This window comes from Nanorana parkeri, unplaced genomic scaffold (genome assembly GCF_000935625.1).
Source record: "Nanorana parkeri isolate BGI_ZX_2015 unplaced genomic scaffold, ASM93562v1 scaffold87, whole genome shotgun sequence".
Taxonomy (NCBI): domain Eukaryota; kingdom Metazoa; phylum Chordata; class Amphibia; order Anura; family Dicroglossidae; genus Nanorana; species Nanorana parkeri.
In genome coordinates, this window is record NW_017306355.1 from 2,176,900 (window position 1) to 2,190,752 (window position 13,853).

At 41.4% G+C, this 13,853-nt stretch overlaps 1 protein-coding gene across 1 annotated transcript in view; it reads left to right on the plus strand.

The window, feature by feature from the left end:
* The first annotated feature begins 1,578 nt into the window (after nucleotides 1-1,578).
* LOC108783760 (ADP-ribosylation factor-like protein 3) overlaps nucleotides 1,579-13,853 on the plus strand; it is a 13,261-nt gene continuing 986 nt past the window's right edge. Inside the window, exons 1-4 of the mRNA XM_018552404.1 lie at nucleotides 1,579-1,723; nucleotides 8,070-8,219; nucleotides 9,188-9,304; nucleotides 12,355-12,405. Of these exons, the coding sequence (XP_018407906.1) occupies nucleotides 1,706-1,723; nucleotides 8,070-8,219; nucleotides 9,188-9,304; nucleotides 12,355-12,405 (336 nt within the window). The 5' untranslated portion in view covers nucleotides 1,579-1,705. The remainder of the gene's footprint in view (nucleotides 1,724-8,069; nucleotides 8,220-9,187; nucleotides 9,305-12,354; nucleotides 12,406-13,853) is intronic.

Here is a 13,853-nt window from a genome sequence, read left to right on the forward strand (position 1 = left end):
TTACAGTGTTAACATGACAAACAGTCGAAAGAGTTTAGAAAACAGTATATTGTATAAAGTTTGTTTGACAACACATGGGAACAAAAGCAAAATGCATGTCTGATCCTCAGAGTAGTATACTGGAGCAGGGTGGGAGATGGATTACATTATTAGGTGTCTGGTAATCTACTGTGTATGCATAATCCCTTGGTTATAATCGGGGTTCGTGAGTACAGAGAAGCTGTGTGGAATTTGTATAGTAGTTCTTATTGTTTGGGAGATTAAATGATTATTGAGCTTGGTAAAAGGGGGAAGAGAGGAATAGAAAAAAAAAGTGAAGAAAAAAAGAGAGTAGTGAGAGACCGAGGAGACAAAAGTCGAAAGAGTCGAAAAAAGAGGGAGAGAGAGGAAAAATAGAAAAAAGAGGAGGAGGGAGAACAAGAGGAACAGTGCAAAAAAAAAGGGGGAGAGAAAAAGAGGAAGAGTGAAAAAAGAAGAGGGGAGAGAAAAAGAGGAAGTGTGGAGAAAAAAAAGGGGGGGAGAGAAAAAGTGGAAGAGTGGTAAAAAAAAGGAGGGGTGAGAAAAAAAGGAAGGATGGGAAAAAAGAGGAGGGGAGAGAAAAAGAGTAAGAGTGGAAAAAATAATGAGGAGGGGAGAGAAAAAGGAGAGTGGAAAAAAAAGAAGAGGAGAGAAAAAGAAGAGAGGAAAAAGAGGGGGGGAAATAGGAGAAAAAAGAGGACGAGTAGAAAAAAAGAGAGGAAGTTCTGGAGTTAGCCCAACAAATAAATAGAAGAAATCTAAATGGTAGTTTGTGGGTTGGAGATAGGTAAGCTATTGTGATTGTCCTCATCATTACTGTCTACGTATTCACATTACACAATAATGCAATTCTGAGAAAAATCACTTTTTATTTTTTACATTTTAAGTAAATAATGCTGTTATTGTAACAGGTCTTATGGACCAGATGGGTATATTTTGCTAATAAATATATTTAGCTTAAATTTAACAGTTTCCAAATATCTTTTCCACATAATGCATGAAAGAGTTTCATCAACATTGGCATCTAACTAAAAAATAAAGAAAGAAAGAAAGTGCTTACCTACTATGTGCAAGCATATGCAGGAAGCATAGATGGACTTGGTAAAATGTGAGATTGATAGCTATGGGTTACCACACTGTCTTATAGATATGCTCTTTACTTTCCACTCTAAACAAGAAAGAGATGAAAGGAATTCTACCACTGCACACAATTAATGTTACATATAAATAACTATCAAATATACCCAGCATATACATTTCACTTGTACCTGTCTTTTATCTGATGCCTCTGAAGAGAAAGATTCATAAAAGTAATATATCCTATGGTTAAAATGTGCATATAGGTGCGGTCTACTTTTGTTCATTGCTACACCGTTTTCCATGTAAGAGGTTGCATAACGTGAGTGGCTGTTTATAGTTGTGTCTTGTGAGAAAGAGATGTGCTACCTACAGCAGATGGCAGGGGGATTAGAAAGGTAATTACCTAATGCTGAGACAAAAACTGCAACTAAGTCTGTCTTCCTAATCCTCATTCTAGCACTGCGATTAGACAGTGTGCTACACACTGAGAAAAATATATAGGAAACTGTTCATTATAATGCTGCTACCACTGTAACCTCAGACACCTTATTGTAACCCCACTTAATGGTTTCTTTACAAGACTCCTGTACATAAGGAATGTAGCATTATGGGTGAAGTGCAAAAGGTAAGTGCAAACATATTTTACACATATGCAAGACACATACAGGTCTATTCACAAAAGGATGATGAGTGTGGAGAAGGGAGGAGAAGTGAACAATCTAGGACAACATAGCTGATTTGGAAAAATTATCCAATTCAGCTCACTTTCCAGTTCAGCTATGTTGTCCTAGATTGTTCCCTTCTCCTGCCTTCTCCAAACTCTTCACCCTTTTGTGAATAGACCCCTATAGTTATTTTATTGCTCTTTATTACAGGCATGGATTTGATTTGGTACATTCATAGCGGGTGATGTGAAAAACCCAGACACTCTTTATGCTACAATCATGACATAGAGAATGATTTATACTTTTGATATACAATATCTACTTCAGAGCTACCAACCATGGCATTCCATGGTGAAAAGTTATTTAAGGTTTATCATTTGCTCTAAAAAATAAAAAAAAAGCATGCGGTTTTTAAATATCTCAAATATTACTCTGGTAAGCACCCCTGGCAGTGTTACATTTTGTATCAAGCCCTGGCAATGTCATTTTTGCTGGTCAGCTTGGTCTGCATTTCAGTGTGGAGACAAAATAAAAACAGGCATGTGAAATAAACAATAAAAAATATACTGAATATGGTCATTACATGTATGAACCACACATTTACCAGAATATGACATTTATGATAAAGTGTTTCCTGAAGGTACTTACACTTTTTACGGTATGATTAAATTTACATTACATTTAGGAAGGGTTGTATAAGAATGTAATTATATGTGAGAATGTGCATGATAGAGCAGAGTATAAATATGCGTGTATCAAATGAAATGTAGAAATGCTAATAAATTATTATTATTAATATTATTATACAGGATTTATATAGCGCCAACAGTTTGCGCAGCACTTTACAAAACAAAGGGAGACAATTAATAATACAATTTCAGTATAGGAGGTAGGAGGGCCCTGCTCGTGAGAGTTTACAATCTAGTAGGAGGGGCAAGTGATACAAAAGGTAATAACTGTTTGGGATGATTTAATGGAAGAACTGAAAGTACTGTTATATCGAAGTTGAACAGGCCTCCGTGAAGAGATGAGTTTTCAAGGATTGCCTAAAGGTGGACAGAGTAGGAGATAAGCGGACAGATTGGGGTAGGGAGTTCCAAAGGATGGGAGACACTCTGGAAAAATCCTGGAGGCAAGCATGCGAGGGGGTGACAAGAGAACTGGAGAGCAGGAGGTCTTGGGAAGAACGAAGGGGGCAGTTTGGGTGATATTTTGAGATGAAATGGGTGATGTAGTCGGTGGCAGAGTTGTAGATGGCTTTGTAGGTTTTTGTTAGTATTTTGAACGTTGGGGAAGTATTTTTATACGTTGGGGAAGTGGGAGCCAGTGGCACGATTGGCAGAGGGGGTGGTGGAGACTGATCGGTTGGTAAGGTGAATGAGTTCGGCTGCAGCGTTCATGATGGACAGCGTTCATAGGCTGTTTACTGGTAATAATAAATGGGAAAATGTTTCAGTTTTAAGTGACTATTTAAAAATGTGTATGATAAAAACCTCCATATTTACATGACAATCTTACACTAATATTTTGAATTACAAAGATGCATATCTGTCAAAATATGAATTTGCCAGATAATATTTGGCATCTTACTGTATGAAACATCAGACAATGAAAACAGAAAGCTGGACTGTAAATAACATATGTCTATGCCTAATGTTAAATTCTACATATTAAGACATTTTATTATCCGTGTTCTGGGTATTCTAACTGATATCTAGTAAATTATGTCATAAATAGAAGTGGACGGCCTCAGCAATATGATATCGTTAGATATTTTTTAGCAGTAATCAAGTTATCATTGAATCTATCATTGAATTTCCAAAAGAGCCATGACATGCAAACTGTGAATTCTCAAGTGACTGGAAGCGTCCCAGATGAAACCATTTATTGGCTATGTAAAAATAATTTAGGTTTTCTTTTTTTAAATCGGAAGCACATTTTATGCATGATTGCCTAGCTGAGGATCTTCACCATTTAAAGCTGTTTTAAGGTGAAACTTGTGGGTGATTCAATATAGCCATTGCGATTTCTAGAATTATTGTTATAGGAAGTGTAGTGCCAAATTCATGTAAACCTCGTGACAGTTTCCTTGCTTGTTCGTACATGTGCAATGCATTCAATTCTTGTTTGCAACACTAAACGAATGTAACAATGATTGCGACAAATTCATTACTAAATACAGAAAGATCGGAGATAAAAAAAATAAAGGTAAATAAGACCATGCGATCACCTCCTCTCCTCCCGACACTGCTTGCTAGGAGGCTGTTGGCAGCACAACATCCTAGGTTGCATGACCATGTTGGCTGCATAGTGTCCTTGGTTGGTAGGTCACTGTCAGCCACACAGAACAATAATCATCACCCTGTGTAGCCAACAGCCTCATAGTAATCGAGGAGGCAGGTCTACTGACAGCATCATAGCAACCAAGAATGTTGTGCAGCCAACAGCATCATAGCAACCATTACATTGTACATTGTAAAATCACCTTTAGATTTACTAGTAACTATTTTTTGCAAATGCCTACCTGAATGTATATACATTAAATAGATTGTTTACATAATATATATTGTGGTTGTTGGTGAATTGGTTAACAGATTGTACATTTACAGGGCTATTCACAAAGGGGTGAAGAGTTTGGAGAAGTGAACAATAAAGGACAACATAGTTGATTTGGAAAAATTCTCCAATTCAGCTCAATTTCCAGTTCAGCTAGATTGGTCACTTCTCCTGCCTTCTCCAAGCTCTTCACCCTTTTGTGAATAACCCTGTTAGTCTTTGGCCAGGCAAAGCCCCTATCATTAGAGGGTACCCTTCTGAATAACACATTAAATGGATCTTTTTTTCACTCACAAAATGAGTACAGTTTTTGCCGTTTTTTTTAATCTCAGTTGCATTCTGAGTTTTCTTGTTTCCTTGTCTGTACAAAATATTTATGTACATCTTATACATATCTACAGTCATAATTATATGAACTGTAAACTGCCAGAGACTGGGCTTAGCACAGCCTTTATGTCACAAGAATAATTATAACCCATGGAGTGCCTTTTCCCCCCAGCAGAGATCATCTAAGGTCATCTGTGATCTGAAAGCTACGAACTAAACGACCGGTCTGTGCAATCCATTTGATAAACCAGATGCTAAAGTCTGTGGATTAATTTACCCTGATTTAACATATTACCAGAGAAGGCAGATTACAACTATCAGCTTGCAGCGCTCGCTGGCTGTATTTAGTGTTTGCTTTACTGAAATAACTGTGTGTTATCTATTCACCTAAGATGTATATTGTGTCCACCAGAACTCAACTATCAAACTGCACAACAACAGTGCTGTGTATTTGTAGCGAACACCTCGTACAATACATATAGGTTTACAAGTCATCCTAATTCTTTCATACAAGATTTAGATTCTTCCTCTGCTGTGCATTCAAGTAGACAACAAAAAGCCTTTGCATTGTATAAACTGTTACTAGAGACAGACTTTTCATCTGTCCCTTGCATATCACACGTTGGAGCACCAAATATTGGACGGAGACACTATATGCCCAGGTCATACATTGTATGTGATAAGGAGAGTGAAAAGCACATGGGGAGACAGCCAAGAAGCCTACAGAGTGCAAAGCTAAAGGAGTCCAGGAAAAAATTCCTAAGATAAACATGGAGGCCGACATTGCTACTTCCCATTCTGCAAAAAGCTAGCTGCCTGGCTGTCATGTTAACTCTTTTGCTTGAATACTTTGAGTCACTGACCTAAAACAAATATACAGATAAGCACTTCTGACTTTTTTATGATGTTGCCAATCTGAATACTGGTTACAAATCAGTGAGAAATCACTGAAGAAAGTAATGAAGCTACAGGATCAGTTTAATATGGCAATACCCTTGCATCTGCAGTGGATGTTGTTTCCTTAATACCTACAAACTACATTATATGGTTAAAAATAAGCATCTAAGAAATCTACTGAGGACCACTCTTTACCTTTTTTTAATTACAGTGGCAACTGCAACTTGAGAAAGGTCCATAAACCATTTTAAGAAGTATCCATATACAAAATAGAAGAGTGGTTTTTATCCAATGGAACAAAGCATGGGGACTCATTAATTATAGAGCAGAACTCCAGCAAAAAAACATGATAAATATGGATAGCCCATTAAAATATAAAATAACAAAAAAATGTTTGCTGCAATATTCACCTTCAGGTCTGAGATTTCCTCCTGATTACTTTTTTTTCTGCCACTAAATGCCCTTATTCCACCTCAGTACATCAGTCCAGCATCATTCAAGCACTTCCTCAGAGCCTAGGTCATCCTGAACCTGCCCTAGCCTGTGACTCAACAGTGAGGAGAAGCAGCACAGTGATTAGCTCATCTTTCACTCTGCTTTATTTTCCTATCAGCATACTACTTATCAGCACATGCACAGATTCGCTCCTTGTACTGCTTCTTCCTCTCACACTCCAGGCCTGCTACATAGGGACTGCAAGAGGCTGATACCAGGTCAAATTCAGATACTTACACTGCTTGTATTTAACCTCTTGCCGTCCGCCCGTAGTAAAAAAACGGACGGACGGCACTGCAGCATCTGCGGGTTGCCGTCTCCAGACGGCAATTTTTTTCTGCTCGCGCACGCCCCCTAGCGGGCACGCACGGGCAGAAAAGACCCGTCCAATGCGAACACCCGGTACCGGGTGTTTCACATATAGGCGATCAGCGGGTCCATAGCCCGCCGATCGCCTATATGTGCTCGTTCGCGGCACAGTACAGCGCTGCATGACGGAATAAATGTCAGTTAAAGTACCGCAGCGCTGAATACTGAAAAATGGCCTGGATGGGAAGGGGGTTTAACACCGCGGATGTCAACTGGTTAAAACACATTTATTGGTGTAATTATGATTACAGAGATGCATTCATTTAAGTCTTTGATATCTGTCTAGAGTTCAGCTTTAAATTTTTAAACTGGCCCCATGGGCATTTCCAGAATAAGGTCAGCAGTGACATCCTGGGACCTTCCTGCTGCCGGTCTGCTGGTGTTGATTGTGGATAGCACCAGGCCAGACAGACAAAATGCATAGTAGTATACGTATGTGATGGACACACCTGGGAGCTTTCCAAAGTTGGGGAGCATGAAATAGGGGTGGACTGAGGGGCAGGATAAGAGGAGGGGCTAAAAGTGGTGCAAAGTGGTGCACATGGTGCTCTGTGCTGAGATGGAAGCAATGGTTTAATATTGGAAAACAGTGCGCTGTGGCCAAATATGAGGCACACAGTGTTGAGGTAAGACAGTGACAGGCCGTTGGAAGATTAAATTATGCAGTAAATAACAGAAAGGACACAGCGTGGGGATCACTTTAATTGTTGGCAAGGTGCCTGGGGGACGATGCAATTGGGTTAGGGGGGTTTAGAGGTTGTACACATGCCTCATGATAACCTCATGGAGACAGGCAGCACAGACCAAAGTTTCTCCAAACTTACGTTGGCCAGCTGAAGCAGTGACAGGCTGTGTGTGCCCAAAGTCACTGTCAATTTGGCTTAGTAAGGGTATAGCAGCATTGAAGGTGGTGAGTGGAGTATGCTGTTGCCACTGTTGTTTCTCCTCCTGCAGCCCTAATCTCTTGACATGACTGAAGGGAACAGCATTGGCATGGGTGCGTTGGTCAGGAAGGAGGAGGTGAAGGATGAGAGACAGCATAACCCTCACCTCCTCCCTGCTCTCTCCTCCTCTGTTCACTGCTTTTGGCACCTAGCTGACAGGAATAGTGATGCTATCACTACTCTTGTCAGCCTGTAGTGGTGGAGCCAAAGGAAACCCACCATAGCCTCCCCCTTCCCCACATGAAAACACTGTTCCCAGGACAGCTATACATGCCCTTCATCCCAGAGTTCCCCTTTCCTTCTTGACCCATCTGCAACATATCATTGTATAGTTATCTTTTTTCAAGGGGTTGTCTGTCCAGTCACGTGATGTCCTCTTCTTCATCTTCCTCCAGTGGTGAGTGGGTCCTGAATGCTCAAGAGAATATAAAATGGCACCATTCCCTGCAGCATTCTCCTGTTAGTCCAGGGTGGCTTAATAAGGCACCCCAGGCAGTGAAGGTCCTTAATTCCCTGGGCGCACAAGTGGCTTAAACAAGATTGGATATCATTCAAATAAGAAAAAATGATGCTGGATTGTAGAGTAATGTGCTCCAATATTTGGATACACACAGGTTCTCTTTATTTACTAGTCTACATAAAATCTGCATGTTTTATGAAAAGAGTGTAATGTTTTGTGATTTAGTAAAAAAAATCTTACTTTGTATTATGTCCTTAGGGTTTGATGTCCCTTGTGGAAGAGTTAAGAAAAGTTGAGAATCTGAATGAAAACGTTAGAATCGTCCTACTTGGCTTGGACAATGCTGGAAAGACAACAATATTGACCCGGCTTGCTCTGGAGGAGGCCAGCAGTATAACTCCAACACAGGTATGTGTGTTTAAAACCGGCGCTCCACTGACTTTGGAATATAATCTTGTGTAATTGCAATATCTCATTAAAGGAGAACTATGAGATGAGTGATTTCCACTCACCTCATAGTTCTAGCCGACCTGTGACAATGAGACTGTCACAGGTCGGCTCAGTAGATCGGGAGGTGAGCGAACACATACCAGGTCCGCTCACTTCTCGATCCTGTCACGGCTCTCTGCCGTGACATGGGGAGGGGCTGGATTCCCCTCTCAGATCTGCCAGCGCTGACTGGCGGAACGGACGGGGGAGGGGGCTGGTACAGCTGGCTTTGCCTCTAGATAGGCAGAGCCAGCTGTCACTCACGCAGCTGGGCGGATCCCGTCATCTACGTCGGGTATCCGCTCCTGCTGCGGCGTCTCAGTATACCGCGAGCTGTAGCTCGCCGTATACTGAGCTTAGGGTAACGGGAGGACGCTAGTTTGTGTCCTCCCGCTACCCTACGGAGAACTATGGGGAAAAACAGTCAACCCATAGTTCTCCTTTAAGGATTCCCTATTGGTCCTTGTATGACCAGTAGGTAGTTTGGTCCTTTAGTGGAAACAGTTTTAAGTTTTTTGCAGTAGTATGACTCAAAGCCACAGTTGAACAAACCGAAGAACCAGGCCTCCACAAAGAACCTTAGAGGGATTTGTAGTAACTCATTTCTGTTTAGTGAATAACCGTTTTTGTGAGTGAGGGTGAGCTATTTTAGATGTTTAAATGTAAAGTTCTGGGCTGTGCACTTTTGAAGTTGGTCATGCTGCAAGTCTCTCTGGCTATTGTGCAACCAACAAAAATGTATGTGAAATCTCAGTACAGGAAGATGTGTGTGCACAAGACGAGGATAATAGTATGTAGAAATACGTCACTTAACTTAATGGCAGTAGCCTTTTAAAAACTAGGTCATTACTAATATCATACTTGTCTCCATTTTTACTTTGTTGTAGGGTTTTAATATCAAAAGTGTCCAGTCTCATGGTCTGAAGCTATCAGTCTGGGACATTGGAGGTCAAAGGTCCATTCGCACACACTGGAAAAAATATCTTGGAAGCACAGACTTACTGGTGAGATAATTCTACCCAATTGTCACATACAGATGGATCTAAAAATCGCAATACTAATCAATAAATATATATTTAACCTCCCTGGCGGTCTGATTATGTCAGTATTTTTGAATGTCAAAGCGGTACATTGTTTTGCATGGAAATTTGTTGTTTGATATTGTAGGCCTGTAATTCTTAGTATTTCCTAGTAATAAATCTGTCCAAACAAGAGTCTAGTAGACATCCCGGGTATGATCAAGTTTGAAACACGAAATCATAAATTATAATATAATAATTATAACAAATAATAATATAATAAATGTTATTCAATAATGTAATCAAACCAAAAACACTGAAATTTGTCCAAACAAGGGTGCAATATTACTAGTCACTGTAATACTAGACACTGCATATTGGTTTAGTAAACATCCCGGGTATGAAAAATCGCAGAATCGTCGCTGTCGTCACTTTCAGTGTCTGATGATGTATTTCCCCACGAATCACTATCGCTCAATTCTGCAAGTGATTCTAATTTACTATCGCTGTTTTCTAGCTGGTCTAAAACCGCTTATGACCTAAAGGGATGCTTTTTGGATGCCATGGACATTCTCAAGTTTCCAGGCAACAATAAAAGTGCAGGCAGGGCACTGGACAAAGCTCTAGGGACAAAACTGAGGTGAAATGGTGTAACACCTGGGGTAGTTTAGGCGTTTGTGGATCACAACTGCGGAGGCTACTCAGACGGAACCCTGGTTTGACTCCCAATCTTAACGGGGAGTTAGGGTTCAAGCATCACAGCCAAAAGAAACAAAAAAGGAAGAGGGGATATTACAGCATATTCCCTTTCTTGGTACAATACCCTCAATTTGTAATGTTTAGGAATGATAACTGAAATTCAGGAGTGTAACAGCCTTATTTAGAGTCAATGATGTGATCTCCCAACAGTCCACTAGATGGAGCACAAGAGCTACTCCACGGCACTTTAGTTATACAGTCACTAAGTTTAAGCTGCAGGGCAATGGGCACAAGTACTTGCAGTTTGAGTGGAGTCAGTTAAGGTGCAGGGGTCCAGGAGGAATCGATCCCGAGATGTGTAGTCCTGCAGGCGTGTAGGAGAGCTGTGGGGTCCCAGGAGACAGTAGGCGTTCAGTCTGCATTAGTGGAACGCCATACTGTCTCACTGGGGAGCTTATATAGGGCCAAGGGCTGGGGGTGGAGCCGCTGATCGAGGCGGCGCACTTCCGCGTCCCACGGTGGAACGCATCCGACGTCCGAACCCGGAAGTGGATGTGTGCGCTCCACCCTGGGACGCAGATGGCCGGCGGCGAGAAGCGGCGGAACCGTGCCCCCCCCGGGCCCCAGGTGAGCGGAGTCGGCGGTTCCCGTTACAAATGGTTTGATACAGTAATGTAATCATAACAGATTACAATGTATTGTGCGTATGTCATGTTTTCACTTTGAATTTCCCGCCGGTTCCGCCCCCCTGCGACGCCGGCGCTCGCAGGGAAGGAACCCGGGAGACGGATGCCGGCATCGGCCACAGCGGGAGGACACCAGGGACTCGTAGGGACAAGGTAAGTGGCACTAAAGTGTAACCCCGAGTGTGGCTTGGGGTTACCGCTTTTGGTACTGAAAATTAACCCCGAGCCACACTCGGGATTACCGCCAGGGAGGTTAAACTACCAGTTATTAATATACTTTGACATAAATTTCAACATGATCCTAAAAAGTGTCTTTCAGCTCCCTTAGTCTTGTTGACAAAAGCCTTCATGGAACTTGTCAGATAACAAAAGTGTTCAGATTACCAATACCATGTGGTGCCTAGACGTGTCTTGATAACTACTCAGTTTATTTTCTGTGTGCTCAGGGAGTTCTTAGGTCAGGGAGAACATGATATGCATAGACTTTAACTTTGGAGCCAAGGCCCACCTTTTCTAAGCTCCCCCTCTCCTTGCAACATGTATCAGTCCAGTGTGGCAGACTCTGCTGACCACACAAATGATGGGGCATGGCTTAGCTATGGAGGAGATAGGCTTATCTTCCAGTCTCAGCAGAAATAAAGACTTATGCATAGAGTACACTGAGAATGTAATATGTCACCAGCAGCACAGAAAATAATTTGAACAAAGGTGATTGCAGGAAACATAAGGTGCCTGCATTTTAGGGGTATTATTTTAGGCTCAACCTTCACTTTTAAAAGTAGAACTATGGCCTCCCATTTAAAAAATGTTCTACAGCACCTAATTATAAGTGTATCTCCAGTTACAATTTTTTAGTCCTCCTACCAAGTCCCACAAATACCCGTTGATCCTGCCAGTGAAGTCCACCTTATACAGCTTCCTCTAATAGTGTGGCAATGATGCTGCACTGCTCTGGATTTCAGAGCAGAGTTGCCATCCTCATGTAAGCTGAGCCACTACAGTGGAATGAGAATATGCTGCATTATGACCACTAGATGACGCTGAGGAGCATGGGAAATTTCCTATACTCCTCAGCTCCATCTAGTGGTCATAATACAGTATTTTCCTGATATTGCATTTGACCTGGAAATAAAATATACTAATAACATTAATTTTGCCTCTATTTGCACAGAACAAATGCACATGCAATTTTGCAGGACAAATGGCTCTGTGACTTGTTTATAAAAACACTCCATAATGTTGTTGCCTAAGATATGCTCGTGTAGCATAAAAAGTTCCAGACTTCGCCCCTGCCTGCCATTACTGTTGAGGTTCTCATTTTTGCTGTTGCTGCATAGCTTGTGCATTTGTATTGGTGGAGTAGTGTACTGTGTGCTTACAACTCACTCGCTCTACAAACGTTTAGCAGAGTACGGTGACAATTTGCCCCACTCTTCCAGGTGGCATTTCTAAAGGTACTGACACAAGTGGACAAAATGATTTTATGGCTAACCAGTGAACTGGTGTGGGGTGACAGCAGAAGACATTTGGCCTAAAGGAAGAGGAATTATAAATTGGGCCCTGGAGATACTAATTCATGCAATATTTGTATTGTATAAGTAGGAAATAAAATAATCATGCTGCAATAACATTTCTTTGGTTTGGTTTCAGATTTATGTAGTGGACAGTGCAGATCGTAAACGGTTTGAGGAAACTGGCCAGGTATGATGTTCTGAAACCCTTCCTAAGAGTCTTTAAAAGAGAACTTTGGGCTAAATGCAGGAACTGATCCTTGTACAAAGGAAAGGAAGGTCCTCTTCCATCCTGACCATCTGCTTTCTAATTCCTTTGGGTTGTTAGTACTAAAATTCTGAAATAAGCGACAACACAGGGGTGGGTATTGTATGCTTTATGTTTAAGTTGGGTTCATTCTACTATGCATATTAACCTGTTGACGACTTATCTTCAAGTGCTGGCAAGACTAAGACTAAGTTGCACTCAGAAAATGGCTACTATACAAATAGAATGGTTCCACTCCTATACCCCTCTTTAGCCTGTACCTTTGGCTATTGTGTGGCAATGTAGGTTGTATAACAGTATGTTCACCTCTGTGTAAGTGATAACCTGCCCCCATTGCCACAGGTGCAAGTGTCATTTAACAGCCCCCTAGTTATACAACTACATATTAAAGTACATCTAAAAACAAAAGTTGTTTTGTTTTGCATAGAAAAAGCAATGGTTGAAATTCCCTTTTTTTTGTTTTAGGTGTTTGTGTCTGGGGACTTAATTCCCTCTCATAGTAACAGGAAATCTCCCAGGGGAACCCCTTCTAAGACAGCTGTCAGCAGAAAAGGTGTCTCCATTGAAAGATTTCTCCTATATTCTTGTTCCCCAACTCCTGGAGGCCGTGCTATAAGCCTACTGAACAGGAGTGCATGGGTACAGTCCCGTATCAAGATCTGCACTGCTAGTTTTCAGGAGGAATTAGAGACAAAGGGTAGATCTTTCAGGGTACTGCTTGGGCAAAATTAAAGGATAGTTAAACCCTCGCATGTTTTGGCATATATCTACTGCTAGAAAGCAGTAGATACAGGTGAAACTCGAATAATTAGAATATCGTGCAAAAGTAATTGCAGTAAGTGCTGCAAAAGGGGCCCAAACCAAGTACTGAGTACATATGCATGCTTATACTTTTCAGAGGTCCGATATTGTTCTATGTATAATCCTTGTTTTATTGATTGCATGTAATAATCTACTTTTTTGAGGTTGTGGATTTGGGGTTCTTGGGGTTTTCATGAGCTGTAAGCCATAATCATCACAATTATGACAAATCACGGCTTGAATTATCTTGCTTTGCATGTAATGAGTCTATCTCATATATTAGTTTCACCTTTACCGCTGTGAGTTCCTGTCCCAAGATCTGAAGATTCTCGGATGGGTGCATGCGCAGTAGAGATCATCGGCCGGGAGAAGAGGAGAGACACAGGGTAAGTCAATGCAGCAACGTGCACCCACACAGACTCCGTGGGACAGGAGCCAGCGCTGGATCAGAGACCGGCACCCGCGCTAGAGGAACTTCTGAAAACTACTGGAAAGAAGATGATCGGATCAAGAGGCATCATTTAAGGTAAGTCCTTAAAGCAGCATGTTGGGGGGGGGGGGGGTTTTAT